Source organism: Rhizoctonia solani, chromosome 6, assembly GCF_016906535.1.
Source record: "Rhizoctonia solani chromosome 6, complete sequence".
Taxonomy (NCBI): Eukaryota; Fungi; Basidiomycota; class Agaricomycetes; order Cantharellales; family Ceratobasidiaceae; genus Rhizoctonia; species Rhizoctonia solani.
The window spans coordinates 1,327,080-1,341,919 of NC_057375.1; the positions used below are offsets into that span (position 1 = coordinate 1,327,080).

Consider the following 14,840-nt stretch of genomic DNA (forward strand, 5'->3'; position numbering starts at 1 on the left):
AATGACTTGAATCATCGTAGCTCCCTGATTGAGGGGTCCCAATAAACAGATTTTGAAGCTCATGTACAGACATCCCGTTCAAAGTCTTTACCTTGGTACGCTTGCTCTGGTTGTGCTCGTACGTGAAGTCACTGATTTTCTGCTCAGGTTGCTTTCCGATGGGATTTGCGACACTCATAAATGCTTCATTAAACGTTTATCAAACACATGACCTGGGAAACGATTTCCTATATGCATTATGGGGATTATGGTGGTCTGATACCATCATAGCACTCGCAGTGTATTTTTCAATGTTATATATAATGTACGTGTTTGGTGTTCAACACCTCATAGCACCGCAACTAATCAACCCTGGCAACTTAAGGATCACCCGGCAGGACCATTCACTCAGAGCCTTAACCGCTGTCTGGCTTCTTCCAGCTGTTACACCCATTGTCCCTGCAACTACTGGAGCCCTCCTTGCTCGCACAATACTTCCATTTTCGTCTTCTCATGCAACAATAACACTTTTTGTTGCCTCGGTTTTACTATTTCTTGGTCTAGGACTTACATTTATGATACTACCACTCTACATGCTGCGCCTAATCACGGAGGGCCTGCCATCCCCTACTATGATTGTATCTAAGTTTCTTCCTGTTGGACCGTGTGGTCAGGTGAGTAACTCTGGCATACCATAGGTCAGAACTCACCCGCTACCATGTTTAGGGTGGGATGGCCTTTGTTGTCATTGGCCAAGTGTTTGCTGAGATGTCTCAACAAGCAACAGGTTCGAACCCCCTTCTTGCTGAGCCCCAGCCGTGGATTATACTTGGGGTTCTAGGCGGATTCTTTCTTTGGACGTTCGGTATCTGGTGGATTCTCCTATCCCTTTTGGCAATATACGAGACCTTCAAATCTCAGCGGCCAAATTTTGGGGTCGGGTTCTGGGGCATGGTGTTCCCACTGGTGCGCTAATGTATTATTTACGCCATGGGTTCTCCCAACTAAATCTGGCCTAAATAGGGGGTTTATGCATTACTTACTTGGCAACTCGCCGAAGCATTGAACTCTACATTTTTCCGCATTTTATTTGCGGTACTTAGTCTCGTGGTCTTCCTTCTTTGGGCCGCATTGGCCATTATCACCATCTACTGTATCTTCCAAGATTGCGAAGCGCTATTTACTGCACCTTGTCTTGCTAGTTGTCCAAACTTTGAAGCGACCTTGGATAGGTCACGCAGGAATAGTCAGGAACATTCGGGAGATGAAAACTGCTGAATTACCGGTTGTACATGTGTGTAGCTATTTCCTATCCTTGTGATTCGATTTTTTCATTTTATGTAATTGTATGATCAGGTGTTGCGCATATAATCAGATGGTCGCAGGAATATAGATTCATCTCAACATCCAAAATCTGGGCAAGGAATGAGCCAAACAAAAGTATTCTAGGACAGATGAATTCCGAGCGAAATGCTGACCATCTACATGTGCAAGGGCGTTTTGCTAATTCCTGTGACTTTTCTTTACAGATTGATTGTTGAGCTGGGGGAGTCAATGGGTATTTCTTAAGTCAATATTTCACGTATCTTCACAGGACTTCCAGCGGAGCAATCAAGTCGAGCAATTGAATATACCATTGTCGAGCAATTTTTTATTCTGATCTTGAGGTGTTTGTTTCCGTATTTTATCGTTATACTTGCTATCCAGAGGTCTCAAAATACCTTCCCGAGCCCTGTGAATTCATTACACGTATGCATTTTCCGGTCATAAAGCAACCGCTGTTCAAGTTTGCAGGGAAAGGAAAAGGTGGTGTGAAATCGTTGGACTGAGAAATAGTAGTTCACAAAGTTGGCGTTGCGATGTTGTTGAAGCCTCGAGCATACGGTTCCTTCATTACCAGAAAAAAAAATATCTATGAGCTTGGTAAAATTGAAGACACTTTTGAGCACCACAGCCATTTAGAAGCTTGAGGCTGGAGAGATAAGCTATCAGTTCGACTATAACCCGCAAGAAAAAATTAGTTCCATCAGCTTCCCCAGTGCTAGTCCAATAAACGGGGTGCTCTCGTCTATCTATCTACTGAGGCCGCGTTTCGTTATACCTGCACTAGACTACATCACTTTTTGGGCCTATCACTTGACTTAGAATAACTATCGAGGGTTATACATATGCACAGGAAAAAAGGAAGCATGAGCCAGTGGCGAGAAAGTGCGCTTCTTTAAAATCTATTATGTGGGCACTAATCAGGCCTGACCACATGCGCGTGTGGAAACGACCACCTTTTTCCTCATATCACTTAATTGGTTACACAAGATCCGTCCCGCTTTGGCTTGTCACGTGCTGGAAACCACCTCAGATCAATCAAAAGATCACCATCTTGGCGATTTCCCCACAATGCAGGCTTCGCTTCGACTTCCTAGCGATTTCTCCTCGGTCTCCGTCTTGTACTTCTGTTATCTCCATTCTACCAGATGCCTACCTTGTACCGGGCGGTCCGGCGGATTCACGGAGCCTTGCTCCTGCCCGGAGTCCACAGCGTGTTACTCCGCGCTATGACCGCCAATTATGTTACGCGTGCCTGTAGGGGAATTCGCAAGCTCTATTCATCCTGAGATGTTCCCTTGTGTACCTATTCAAGTCTTGTTGAATCAGTAGAATCGAGCGTTGACATATCGCGAATCCGGACATCCATATGAAAAGTATTCCAAATCGATATCGGAATTGGCTTGGAGCAAATATAGAAAAGTATATGCTACGAAATCAGCTCGCCAACTTGACGCAGATTCCACTTTCATTATGGCCGAGTTTAAAAAACCTCCGATGGTTCATGTAATTAGGTGAACTGCTTTTTTTATATACTAATGCTTTATCTTTAACTGAGCTCTTTGTTAGAAACTTTTCGCCCGTCTGGTTCGCTGTGACTATGGGTATCCTAGTCCATCATACTCTACAACTTCATGCGCTAACCCAGCCACAGGTACAGGGGCCGTTTCCTCACTGCTTCATAACTTCCCATATGGGTCACGACCCATTCTGTATGGGTTCGGTGTCGCGGTCCTGATATTGAATATGTGCCTCTTCGGGCTATTCTTCGTTATTTCTGCAATTAGATACATCAGGTACCCGGAGGTGAGTTAATGAGTTGCTCTATTGGCATATGTCGCTATTATATGCTCATTGAAACTATTAGATTTTCCGTTCAATGTTCAAACACCCTGTCCAGAGTCTTTTCCTCGGTATGGATGCCCAAATTTGTGTCTCTAACACACTAACTTGTCCAACATATAGGCTGCTTCCCAATGGGATTCTCGACTCTGATTAATGCATCGCTGAACGCATGCCAGGTGTATGGTCTTGGTGATCGCTTTCTTTACGCTCTATGGGGGCTTTGGTGGTTCAATTCAGCCCTAGCGCTCGTGGTATATTTCTCAGTGTTGTATACAATGTAAGTCTCTGGCCTTATCCTATCATAATACGTATACTGAGAGATACGAAAGGATCACTCGGCATGATCACTCACTCAAGGCATTGACCGCCGTCTGGTTACTTCCGGCAGTCACACCTATTGTTCCTGCCACCACCGGAGCCCTTCTCGCTCGCGCTCTACTTCCTCACTCGACTAGCCATACAACAATAACACTATTTGTTTCCACGGTCATGCTATTCCTTGGCTTGGGTATTACTTTTGCGATTCTACCGCTCTATATGTTATGCCTGGTCACTGAAAGCCTCCCTCCAAGCCCCATGATTATTTCAATGTTTCTTCCAGTTGGACCATGTGGACAGGCGGGTACCTTCAGAGAAATAGTTCAGACGAGAGCTAATGACAGCTTATCTCATAGGGTGGCGTGGCTTTTGTTGTGATTGGTCAAGTATTTGCGGAAATGGCGCTGCAAGGAACCGTGCCAAACGTTTTACTAGCACAGGCCCAGCCATGGGCTTTAGTTGGCATATGTGGCGGATTCTTCCTTTGGACGTTTGGCATCTGGTGGATTTTGCTTACAATCCTAGGTATATATGAGACCTTCAAATCCCAACGGCCGTCATTCGCGGTCGGGTTTTGGGGTATGGTGTTCCCGTTGGTAAGTTATGTGCAAATACGTAAAAATTTCTTGTACTTATAACTCATCCGTAAAGGGGGTATATACCTCGCCTACCTGGCAACTTTCTGAAACCTTCGAGTCCCTTTTCTTCCGCGTCTTATCGGCCATTCTCAGCATTGTGGTTTGCCTTCTTTGGGCGACTCTGGCCGTTATCACGATCCACCAGGCTTATCAGAACCCCAAGTCATTATTCAATGCCCCATATCTTCAAGCCGCTGCTCCTCCTACACGCGAGATAACTCCAAGCACGACCTGCGAGACCAATCGAGAGGTATCTGGAGACCAGAAATGTTAGACTATAGAAGCTTTAGCATATCACTTAGTACCATGACTCTCTGATCCAGATTCTAAGTCTGATACATTGTTATGAATCAAAAAATATGCCATTGATTATGGTTGAGCCATCACGGATCATGAAATTTAAATATTTGAGCTACTGGGCATATATTTATGCGCATATATACATCAAATGTCTGGTTCGATCGCATAAGCGCTGGTAGCCCAAAACATTAGAAATTCAACAGAGTGAACCTTGAAGCCAATTTATGTCATAATGCATATGCACACATACGTAAGATTTGATAGACCAAGTACCTATTTGGAATAGCTGTACGAGCATTATAAGTATATATCTTAATAATTAAAGCAAAGAGGTACATAAATACGAATACATTAAGCTAATCTCTATTCTGGTTTTCTGCTTATGGCCAGATACATAGGCGTAAAAAGCTGAGAGACTTGGCAGATAAGTATAAGAACAGTTCCAAGGGTAGATAGTACTCGCCTTTTCTTGACCTCCACGCACCAATGCAACCGAAGCTATTTTCAATGCCTCGCCTACACTGAAAGTACCCTTAGGTACCAGCCCGGCGGCCTCCAAACACTTCACGGCTGTCTGAGTAATTAGCTTTCCGCTCCAGGACATTCTCCAGACTGTGAGATAGTCCCAAGCTGTTTGCGCTTTTCGAATATCTCCTTCCAAAGGGTAGTACCAGGGGATCTCGTCTGGTCGGGCTGCAAGGTCCTCTTCATGCAAAATCTCAAACCCTGAGGTTTTGAGAGCTTGAAGTGCTTGTTTTATGGTGCGCATTTCAGGGATGCCGTTTCCAACTTCAATTCCGTGAACGATCTCCTTGTGAGCTGGGTTAGAAGGATCCCATGCGTCGGTCATACACCATTCGTAGACGCCGAACTGTGAGATCGATTTAAAAATGCCGGTGGATGAAAAGTTAAATGTGCTTACGATTCCTCCAGGTTTTAACACTTTCAGAATTTCTCCGTAGACTCCCTCCCAAGATGGCGCGTGTACAGTCGCTTCTATCGCATAAACTGGGCGGGAGTAGAAGTTAGGAAGAGTATGGTAGTAATGAGCAAGCCAGCTTTGTTCCTCACCTGCGTCGAATGTATCTTCTCCAAATTGTTCAGAGAGCGACATAAAATCGCCCTTGACAAATTCGACCTGGGAGCTAAGCCCAGCCTTGTGAGTATATCTTTGGGCTCTACCGAGCTGGAAATCGTTGTTATTGACTCCGACAACATGGGCACCGCTGAATATGGCGATCTCACGAGCGGGACCACCAACTCCGCACCCAACATCCAAGACACGCATCCCTGGTCTTAGCTTCATCATGGAGGCCAAGTAATGCTCGTGTCTGGCCAGCTAGAATTTCGTGTACATATCAGTGAGAAATATATGCATAGGCTGCATATGTACGACTCACGGATTGAGCAAACGCCTCTCCTCGATAGAAGCGAGAGAAATGGAAGCTCTGAGCCCACCCATATTCATACAACTCGGTCGCGCCGTCGTAGTATCCTTAAACGCACGTTGAAGTCTTAGTTGGTGCGCAGGGAGCAGTCGACTTACCGTTAATCACGTCCTGGTAGTTCTCGACACGGTTGGCTTTGTGCTCCTCTCCGTCATGCGCTGCGTCCTTGTCCCAAAATGCGGTATAATTGGCTACACGGGATTTGGAACGCCCATCGTTCCAGTGATCGGGGCCCATAGTGATTGCTTTTGGAGCGCTGGGCATCGCAACTATCTTTGATATAAGAGGTGAAGGAAAAAAGGAACCAGGCTTGAAGAGGAGAGTGCGCTATAATTCATTTTACATTCAAGTAACCTCTCTCATAAATAGGTAATTCGTAGTCTTTGGATAAATCGATTATGGTGCAATAAATGGTGCTGTGATAAGACGAACCTCCCGCGTGCCGCGCTTGGTTGTAGATATGGAACGATGTGGAATTAATCATACGCGCCAATCAGCCCATGGATACCCGCGCTAAACATTTGGCAATAGCGGATGCCGGGTCGCCAGGATGGGTGTGTTTGGATAGCCCAGTTTAACCCAGTTATCAAGGGGTAGCGATAAAGCTTCTCACTCCATTGGTTCACACTCGAATAGTTCGTCAAATAAAGAACGCCAGAAGTCATGTGACCGTGTTCCAGATCGTCGCGTATATCTTGGATTGGCAATTATTCGGATATCATCTGATCTTCCACATCCAGTCGTGGCGCACTCTCAATCATAGATATTAAGATATTGAAGCATGGCGCCAACAACCAGGTCATTGTACGTGGGCCAATTACCAAGATGGTGCACACTCTTATCGTTACCTACTAGGAAGCGTCGTGCAGACGATGCGCTACCCGTGACTCCTGAAACAACTCAGACCGCCACCGGTGCGTATGTTCCAATCTTCTACCTGTAGCATCGTCTTAATGTTGTTGTGTAGCCACCAAAGAGGATGAACTTACCGTGCAGTCCGGAGACGAACGTAAGTATTTACCCTGAAACCAAACCATTTTGCCATAATTCAATATTGGTCTCTAGGTTCTGATGCTCCAGTGTCAGACACCAAAACCGAGACCAGATCTGCTCGGAAACGTCCTCGTCGCACTCAGAAAGAAGAGGGTAACTCTGCCGTTATCAGGTCATCCAAACAAGTCAAGATCAAGGGGAAACTTGAAGTGTTTAAGAACCTACCGGTTGAAGTTTTTATCGGGGTAAGCCAAATGAACCACCAATAATTGAGGTAGCCATTAATAATTTAACCAGATTGCCAAGTATCTACATCCATTTGACCTCGTTCTCCTCTCCCGAGTCAACAAATTTTTTCGCGAGCTATTTATGAGCCGTCAAGCCGCGTCTATCTGGGTCTCGGCTCGGCTGAATGTGCCTGATCTTCCCCCATGTCCACCCGAGCTTTGTGAGCCGCAATATGCAGCGCTTTTATTTACGAAAATATGCTCGGTTAGTATGCTTTGGGCTTACAATACTTTGTCAGCTGAACCTACGATTCATTCATAGCATTGCGGAAAATACGCACCACGTCACATGGATCCTATCCTACTGGTTAGACTATGTTCAAGCTGTCGAGAGGACGAGTGAGTGGTTATGTATACCTTTGTACAAATCCTCTCAGTCTTTCGATCTAGGTTCAAGTGCATGCGAAGCACATACGAAAAAGTACCGGATTTGAATTTGATCTCGCGCTCTTCAGGTCGGTTGCGATTCCTTTTTCTCAGAGTAATTTGGCTGAAGCATATTCTATAGAATGCGTCCCTCGTAGTTTCCGCCGATATGGTTTGCTCTGCCTCAGTAGTGATGCCGATGCCATCGAGTCCAAAATCAAAGAGCTCATGGCTGCTGGAGATAAAGAAGCTCTGTCTCGTTGGAAAGAAGAGCGCAAAAATGCGGTGGAGAATCGATACATCGTCTGTCTTTAATGCCTCACGATAAATTCGCACAAACTAATTGTCGGTCGCCGATATAGAATGCTGATCTCTTCAGAAAATGGTTCGCAGCTCGGGACCGAGATCGAGAATCAGAGCTTAATCAATTAAAGGATGCCCATGAAGCCGAGTAAGTTGAATTGAATGAAAGCATGCTCAAGGACTAATACGGGTTATAGAGTAGAGTCCCGACTCATAAGTCTGGGATGGGAAAAGGTTGATCATCTGCCTCAAGATAGACGTAGAGGCAAACGGTGGCTCTCTCTCGTTCGTAGTTCCAAATCTTTGACGGACCGTGGTATGTACCTCTTGGTTGTGAGATGTTTTCATACTTAATATCATCCCAGCGTGGGAAAAATTGCTCCCATTGCTCACAGAGCATCTCGAAATAAACAAGAAGGAGCGCCTTGTGAGAGAGCGTTGTAATCGCAGAACTGAACGCTCTTTACAAGTCATCGACTTTTGGAACTCGACCAAGGAGCAGCTGCCTTGCCTAATTGAGATGATTCAAGAACAAGTCGACACCGAAAATGTTTCTCCGACTGATACGGTATGTAAAACAATCCTCATGATGTACATCGATAGGCATTTATTTCTCTTTTGTAGTCCAAGAGTGCTATACGCCGGTCTTTCCCTCCGTTGTTTGAAGTGCAGAGACTGCCTGAATGCCAAAAATTGATGGAAGAAGACATAACTGGATCAGAAATGAAATTGAAGCTTTTGGAGAAACAAGACGTTTTCACCGAATTCGCTGACAAGTGGGCAACCCGGCTGGAAGAAATGTTGATCCAGCACCTGCCGGATCATGTCGAGCCACCCGATTTTAACATGCAGGGGTCTTCTCTCAGACCTCGTATACAGCCCGCTGATACCCTTTTCGCTGGGGTTCAGATGTTGTTACGAGCAGATGTTATCTTCAAGCGGAACGGATACAGTTCAAGAAGCTTCTATCCTGAAGATTTTTCAGATACCCCCCGCCCAGATATATTATCTTATGATACAGAGGCGTCAAGTATGGCCACCGAGTTATTACGCGCACTCGGGAAACCAGGAGCAACGTACTTGGAAATAAAATCCATGGGGACCGTTTTTAAGTGCGGGAGATGCCATGATCATGGTGGACCTCTCAACTGGAAGACTATTGTGCGTGGGTATACATTGTCCTGGGCGGTTAGAATTTATGAATCTATATTCCAGATTTATCATTATATCGAACAAAAGTCGGAATGGCTTCGTCGAACCCAATCTCAAAGCGTCCGCTTGGCCGAGGATTTTGTCTATCTATCCTCCCATGACACAAAAGTGGAAAATTCAAAGCCGCTGGTTCGAGTTGTGAAAAAGAACGATTATACTCCATATTATTTATACCATGACGGGGTATCGTGCTTAGTATGTAGCAAGGTCGGCATTCATCATAAATTCCCAGAATCTTTCATTGGCGATCATCTATATGACGTGTGAGTAGTCCTTGTCTACTTTGCCCGTATTTGGACTGATCGCACGATAAGGCATTTGATCGAAGAACCGGAAAAGGGAAAGCATTTTCAATAGTGACACTGGTGTGTCCGAATCCAATAACTCTGCAAAATCCGCCTGAGCCGTGGGTCCGGAATGCTCGAGAAGCATAAACGAGATTACCATGAGTGTCTCGTCCAAGCTTCTCGAGCATTTCAGGCTCGCGAGCTCCGATGGATTTTGCAGAGAAGACCTGAATCGATGTGCTTCAGTCCAGTATATTATGTTTCGGCGACGTAATAGACCTATCCTATAAAAACAATTTATGTCTGTTTGATATACTAGCGTGTTTTAATCGCTCAAGGCGAGTTGATAATGAATGGTGTTAAATTTAGTTTGAGGGATGATTGCGATGACAGGTGTTCCACGCGATCACGTGCTCACGTGCTCACTCTTCTATACAGCTACGCGGCGACCTTTGATCAGTAACATTCGCGCTGTTTTATTTTTGATATATTCTAGATAATCTGGTCTAGCTGAGCTAGCGAATATCGCGCAGTATGTCTTCGAACTATGGCGATGAGGATGACTTTATGAACAACTTACTGGCGGACATGGATGAATCTTTGTTACGTACTCCTGTGAAACCTGGACCATCGACCACTCGAACTCTCGCTAAACCGGTCAGCCGTCCAGACTTCTCTGGTTATAGCAACCAAAGGCCCAAAACAGTAGCCAAACGGGAGCTGGCGTTACCAACCAGTAACACACCTAAGCCTAAGCCGTCTGTGGAATTTACGCCTTCCAGAGTACCCATCGACCAAACAGTTTTAACCACTCAACTCTCGTCCCGAAAACCAGCATTAATCAATGACGACATAGAAGACTTTCATCTTCCGTTGCCTGAAGAAGTAAGCCCTTCTCTGCTTAAACTCCAGTCCATAAGCTGATTTTCGTAGCAACTGCCCAGACGTGTTACCACCAAGACCCCTGCACATCCTAGAGCTGCACCCCCACATTCACCAGAAACGACTACACGGGCTCAAGTCAAATGGGTTGAAAGACAAGAGAACGGCTTGTATCCGCAAATAGTACAGTCATTATACGCCCAACGCTACCCCATTCTCACCGCTTCGTGCCTATCCCATAGCGTGTTTTGGCCATCGATGAGACAACCTCGGAGGTCTTGGAAGTCATTTTGAAGGATGACTGGGAATCGACGAGGATAAGGCTTGGTATGTGGCCCTTCTGGGCAGCACAGTGCATACAGCACTAATAACCTAATATAGGGGACATCATCAACGTTCTAGGCGACTTCAGCGAGCTACTTCAAAAAGTGTCAATTTCAGATTCTGAAACTCCTGCTTTGATACCTACTCGGACGATAACCATATCATCTGCGAAAAACATACTCGTCCTACACCCAGACCTCTTATTACCGATCACAGCTATCTCCAATGCGTCAGTTTGTCCACGGAAACCTTTGCTTGGCATGATGGTTCCTACTCCTACTTTTCCGCCTTCATTAATTCCCCTTCCCCCCTCGCCCGAAACCTCAGAGGATAAACCTGCAAAGGGGCCAGGCCAGGATAAATCTCAAGAACCACTAGTTTGGGGTAATCTTTTGCACGAAGTCGTGCAAGATTGCCTCGCAGCCGGTACATGGTCCAGGGCTTCTATCATCTCCGCAATCAACCGGGTACTCCGTGACCCTGCTTCGCTCAGCCAGCTCTTTAGGGTGGATCGAAGTTTGAAAGAGGCAGAAGATGAATGAGACAACGCGCTGGTGGTCTCGAAGGCTTTGCTCGGAGGTTCATTCGAGGTGCCGTACCTCCTGAACAGAAACCAAAGGAAGAAGTCGAAATAACTGGGCTGCACACTGTCGAAGAAGAAATATGGAGTGCAGCTTGGGGACTCAAGGGAAAATTGACGCTGCTGTGGAGGCGGTGGCCGAGGACCCTCCCTTGAAAACGGCTACCAGTGGGCTTGGTAAGAGTATTTCAACTGGCTCCGTGCCTCCACCTGGCCCCAAGCTAGTGTCAAACGCTGCTGCCCGAAGTAAATCAAGTGCTGGGCCAGGATACACTACCGGGAAATCCGAGCTGACGCCTTCAGCATTCACCAAAAACCGAACGAAAGGCGTAACGAAAGGATTAGCCGATGCGATTAAACGTGGTATGGCCGAAAACTCGGGCGCGACTGGAACCTCCTGGACCATGCCTTTCGAAATCAAAACAGGCCGCACTGTTGGAGGTATGGAACATCGCGCACAAACTATGCTTTACACCTTGCTTATCGCTGAGAGATACGGTGAGTTATTCAAGGAGCAAGACAGAACTACTGTTAAACTCACGCCCGCCTAGGCGTCCAGACACCAACTGGCATTTTGTATTACACACAAAAAGACGAAATTATTCAAGTCCATCCAGCGCGCAATGAAATTAGAGGACTAATGGTCGGACGCAATGAGCTGGCTGCCAGTATCATGTACCACCGCGAATTGAAGGTATCTGAAACCTCCAATCCCCATACCCCAGCGACGCCCCCGACTCAACCTCCAACTCAACTCGAATTGGCCAGCTCTAAAGACGAAATATTTCTCCCTCCACCCATCGATGAAAACTACCAATGCTCAAAATGCTACGTCAAGGATGCATGCGTCTTGTACCGAGCTGTACGTTTTTGATATGCGGTACTAGGAGAGGCTACTAATGTTCTTTGTTTACAGGCAGTTGAGCGAATGCCGCCATCGACCGTACCTCAACTTGCAGACAAGGCTGATCACCTTACGTCTTCTCAAAAAGAGTTCTTTGCTCATTGGGAAACCCTCATCGCGCTCGAGGAACAAGACATGGTTCGCTTCAGGAAAGAGCTTTGGACTATGCGAGCCGAGGAGCGCGAAAAAAACGGACGGTGTTTTGCTCGAATGGTACCTGGTCCTGGAGTAAAAAGGGATGGCAAATTCGTCTATGAGTTCACTCGGGCTCCTAAACCCAAAAACTCACCCGAGGATTTACCCGAACCAGTCCTTGACTTGACGATGAGCCCCTCAACTCCCAAAAAGAACCCTAGGTCATCGCCTATCATCGACCTAACTAGTTCGCCCGTCCCTCAGTACCAAATGGGAGATCGACTTGAATACTCCTTTGGGTCAGTTGATTCCCTACTCAATGGTCATATCATCAAAGGGGATGCGGTTACCATTTCGATCGACCCTACCTTACTGGCATTTGCTCGTGGATATGTGCTTGATATTAGCACAAGGGCCCTAACGGTGGCTTTTGATCAGGAACTTCCCCTTGAGGGTGTCGCAATACGCAAACATTCAAAATCAAAGACAGGACCAGCCGAATTCAGAATTGACAAGGATGATTACTCTGGTGGCATGGCTAAATTGCGATCCAATCTCGCGGCACTATTCTATAAACCGGGTGATGAACGTCGATTACGTCTTGTGGTGGATCTCGTGCCCCCTCGCTTCCTGGCCCGACGGTGACGAGAAACTTCCTGAGATCCGAGCAAAGTCTTGAATCCGAACCAACGAGCAGCTATCGAACTTGTACTACGGGCTCAGGATTATGCACTTGTTCTTGGAATGCCTGGCACAGGTAAAACTACCATGGTAGTGGAACTTATCAAAGAACTTGTAAGACGCGGTAAATCGGTTCTTCTGACAAGTTACACGCATTCGGCGGTAGACACTATTTTGCTGAAGCTATTAGAGGTGGAATTCGATGTATTGCGACTGGGGAATGTTGATAAGGTGACTTGGGCACCACGCTTTCTGGAAGCAGCATACTCATATGCGTTTCGTTAGGTTCACATAGAAGCTCGCAAGTTTGCGTTGGGTGCAAAAGAGGTACCCGAGACTCTTGAAGCGTTGGAGCGACAATTGTTGAGGCCACCTGTAGTAGCCACACTTGCCTTTCGATTGACCAGTAAGTTTCGGTGGGTTTGCTGAGAATGTATGTTCACATCTAGTCAGCCCCTTATTCGCGCGGCGCACATTCGATTATTGTATAGTTGATGAGGCCTCCCAGATCACCTTGCCATCGTGTTTGGGACCACTACGATTCGCTGAGAAATTTGTTTTAGTGGGCGATCATTTTCAACTCCCCCCGCTAGTTCGTCTTTCTATTCACAAACGCTACCAGTGCTTAACAATTTGTTTTAATAGGTCAAGAGCAAAGACGCGCGGGAGGGTGGCATGGATATCTCTCTCTTCCGCAGGCTCTCAGATACCCATCCGGAGGCTGTTATCGATCTGGCTTTGCAATATCGCATGAATGCAGAGATCATGACTTTATCAAACAAACTCATTTATAGTGACCGACTCCAGTGCGGAAGCGAGAAAGTTGCAACTCAAGCGCTCTACCTTCCTCATCCATCAGCTGGCCTGGCCTGGCATGTTTCGTGTGGGGGTGGGCCTAACAGCCAGTGCTGGCTTAATTCACTTATTGATCCGACGTATGTATGGTCTGGCAAGACACATCTCAGTATGGGTTAACCAAAGTAACATTTTTGATAGCTGCAAAGTACGTTTCGTCGATACCGATGATCTTCCGGCCCGCAATACAATAGTTGGATCTCTTGTGCAAAACGAGATTGAAGCGCAATTGGTTTTACAAGTACGTCTGCTATAAATTCATCCGGAAATCTTTCTTGACGGAAAGTAGACGATTGAGGCTTTGTCAAAAAGTGGTGTCAAATCCGCTCAAATAGGAGTCATTTCGCCATACCGGCAGCAGATCAAACTACTGTCACATATGCTTCAGGAGCACTCTGAAGTCGAAATATTGACTGCAGACCGCAGTCAAGGGCGAGATAAGGATTGTATAATAATATCCATGGTCCGTTCAAATGAGGATGGAAACGTAAGCGGGTTGCGACCACATAGTATTCTTCCTGACCAGAACTACTTTATAGATTGGCGATCTGCTGAAAGACTGGCGCCGACTCAATGTTTCTTTTACACGAGCACGTTCGAAACTTATAATCTTTGGGTCCAGGGGAACTCTGAAATGCGACAACCTACTCAAACAATTTTTTGACCTAGTTGACGAAAAAGGATGGTATATGTGCCTTCCTAAGGACGCTCATCTAATGCATGATTTCTCCAAAACCCATGGCAAAAGGATGCCGTTAGGATCCTCGGGTGATTCAGAATTAACAGATTCCACGCCGGTCAAACGAGCTCGCGTTTCATCAGGAATACTGAAAGGCCGACCTCTACTTCAAGACATTATCGTCATTGATGATGACTAGGCTGATTTTATTGCTACGGCGGAACGGCATGTTTTATATTGATTTTTTGCTGATCGGATCTTGTTACGCAACCATCATTTGCTTTGACACATATATGTGATCAACTTTTTTCCCGATAGCATGATTCATATGGAAGGGTCTCATTTACTAATGCAAGTGTGTATAGAACAGAGATGGATTCAATTTGATTCAGGCAAAACGCTCCGTCAAGCCATAAGTTTACCCTGAGTTATTGAGGATAGCTGTCCCAAATTTCAGCTGATCAGCACGGGATTTTATGAAAACAGAGTACAGCGGGTGCA

The 14,840-nt window shown here is 46.0% G+C and overlaps 6 protein-coding genes across 6 annotated transcripts; 5 read left to right on the forward strand and 1 right to left on the reverse strand.

Moving 5' to 3' along the window:
- Nucleotides 1-302: 302 nt before the first annotated feature.
- Nucleotides 303-1,257, forward strand: RhiXN_05848 (C4-dicarboxylate transporter/malic acid transporter; the record flags this gene model as incomplete). The annotated part of the gene is made up of 3 exons (XM_043325664.1): nt 303-653; nt 706-945; nt 1,003-1,257. 3 exons carry the CDS (start codon nt 303-305, stop codon nt 1,255-1,257), a joined length of 846 nt encoding a protein of 281 aa, XP_043181096.1.
- A 1,518-nt stretch (nt 1,258-2,775) lies between these two features.
- RhiXN_05849 (malic acid transport protein) lies at nt 2,776-4,377 on the forward strand (the record flags this gene model as incomplete). Its single annotated transcript, XM_043325665.1, has 9 exons — nt 2,776-2,816; nt 2,872-2,906; nt 2,957-3,108; nt 3,170-3,215; nt 3,268-3,424; nt 3,477-3,696; nt 3,749-3,769; nt 3,822-4,061; nt 4,117-4,377. 9 exons carry the CDS (start codon nt 2,776-2,778, stop codon nt 4,375-4,377), a joined length of 1,173 nt encoding a protein of 390 aa, XP_043181097.1.
- A 559-nt stretch (nt 4,378-4,936) lies between these two features.
- RhiXN_05850 (methyltransferase domain protein) lies at nt 4,937-6,115 on the reverse strand (the record flags this gene model as incomplete). The annotated part of the gene is made up of 5 exons (XM_043325666.1): nt 4,937-5,015; nt 5,075-5,274; nt 5,326-5,742; nt 5,804-5,898; nt 5,950-6,115. 5 exons carry the CDS (start codon nt 6,113-6,115, stop codon nt 4,937-4,939), a joined length of 957 nt encoding a protein of 318 aa, XP_043181098.1.
- Nucleotides 6,116-6,632: 517 nt separating this feature from the next.
- On the forward strand, nt 6,633-9,369 carry RhiXN_05851 (uncharacterized protein; the record flags this gene model as incomplete). Its single annotated transcript, XM_043325667.1, has 14 exons — nt 6,633-6,655; nt 6,707-6,765; nt 6,819-6,860; nt 6,917-7,089; nt 7,142-7,336; nt 7,394-7,470; nt 7,522-7,586; nt 7,640-7,800; nt 7,860-7,948; nt 7,998-8,116; nt 8,166-8,368; nt 8,425-8,961; nt 9,016-9,275; nt 9,327-9,369. 14 exons carry the CDS (start codon nt 6,633-6,635, stop codon nt 9,367-9,369), a joined length of 2,046 nt encoding a protein of 681 aa, XP_043181099.1.
- Nucleotides 9,370-9,833: 464 nt separating this feature from the next.
- RhiXN_05852 (DNA replication ATP-dependent helicase Dna2) lies at nt 9,834-11,047 on the forward strand (the record flags this gene model as incomplete). Its single annotated transcript, XM_043325668.1, has 4 exons — nt 9,834-10,184; nt 10,233-10,364; nt 10,424-10,508; nt 10,563-11,047. The coding sequence occupies 4 exons, from the start codon at nt 9,834-9,836 to the stop codon at nt 11,045-11,047; spliced, it is 1,053 nt and encodes a 350-aa protein (XP_043181100.1).
- Nucleotides 11,048-11,168: 121 nt separating this feature from the next.
- On the forward strand, nt 11,169-14,538 carry RhiXN_05853 (DNA replication ATP-dependent helicase Dna2; the record flags this gene model as incomplete). Its single annotated transcript, XM_043325669.1, has 10 exons — nt 11,169-11,583; nt 11,637-11,947; nt 12,002-12,704; nt 12,972-13,036; nt 13,091-13,211; nt 13,297-13,397; nt 13,451-13,740; nt 13,802-13,901; nt 13,950-14,147; nt 14,200-14,538. 10 exons carry the CDS (start codon nt 11,169-11,171, stop codon nt 14,536-14,538), a joined length of 2,643 nt encoding a protein of 880 aa, XP_043181101.1.
- Between the last annotated feature and the right edge of the window lie 302 nt (nt 14,539-14,840).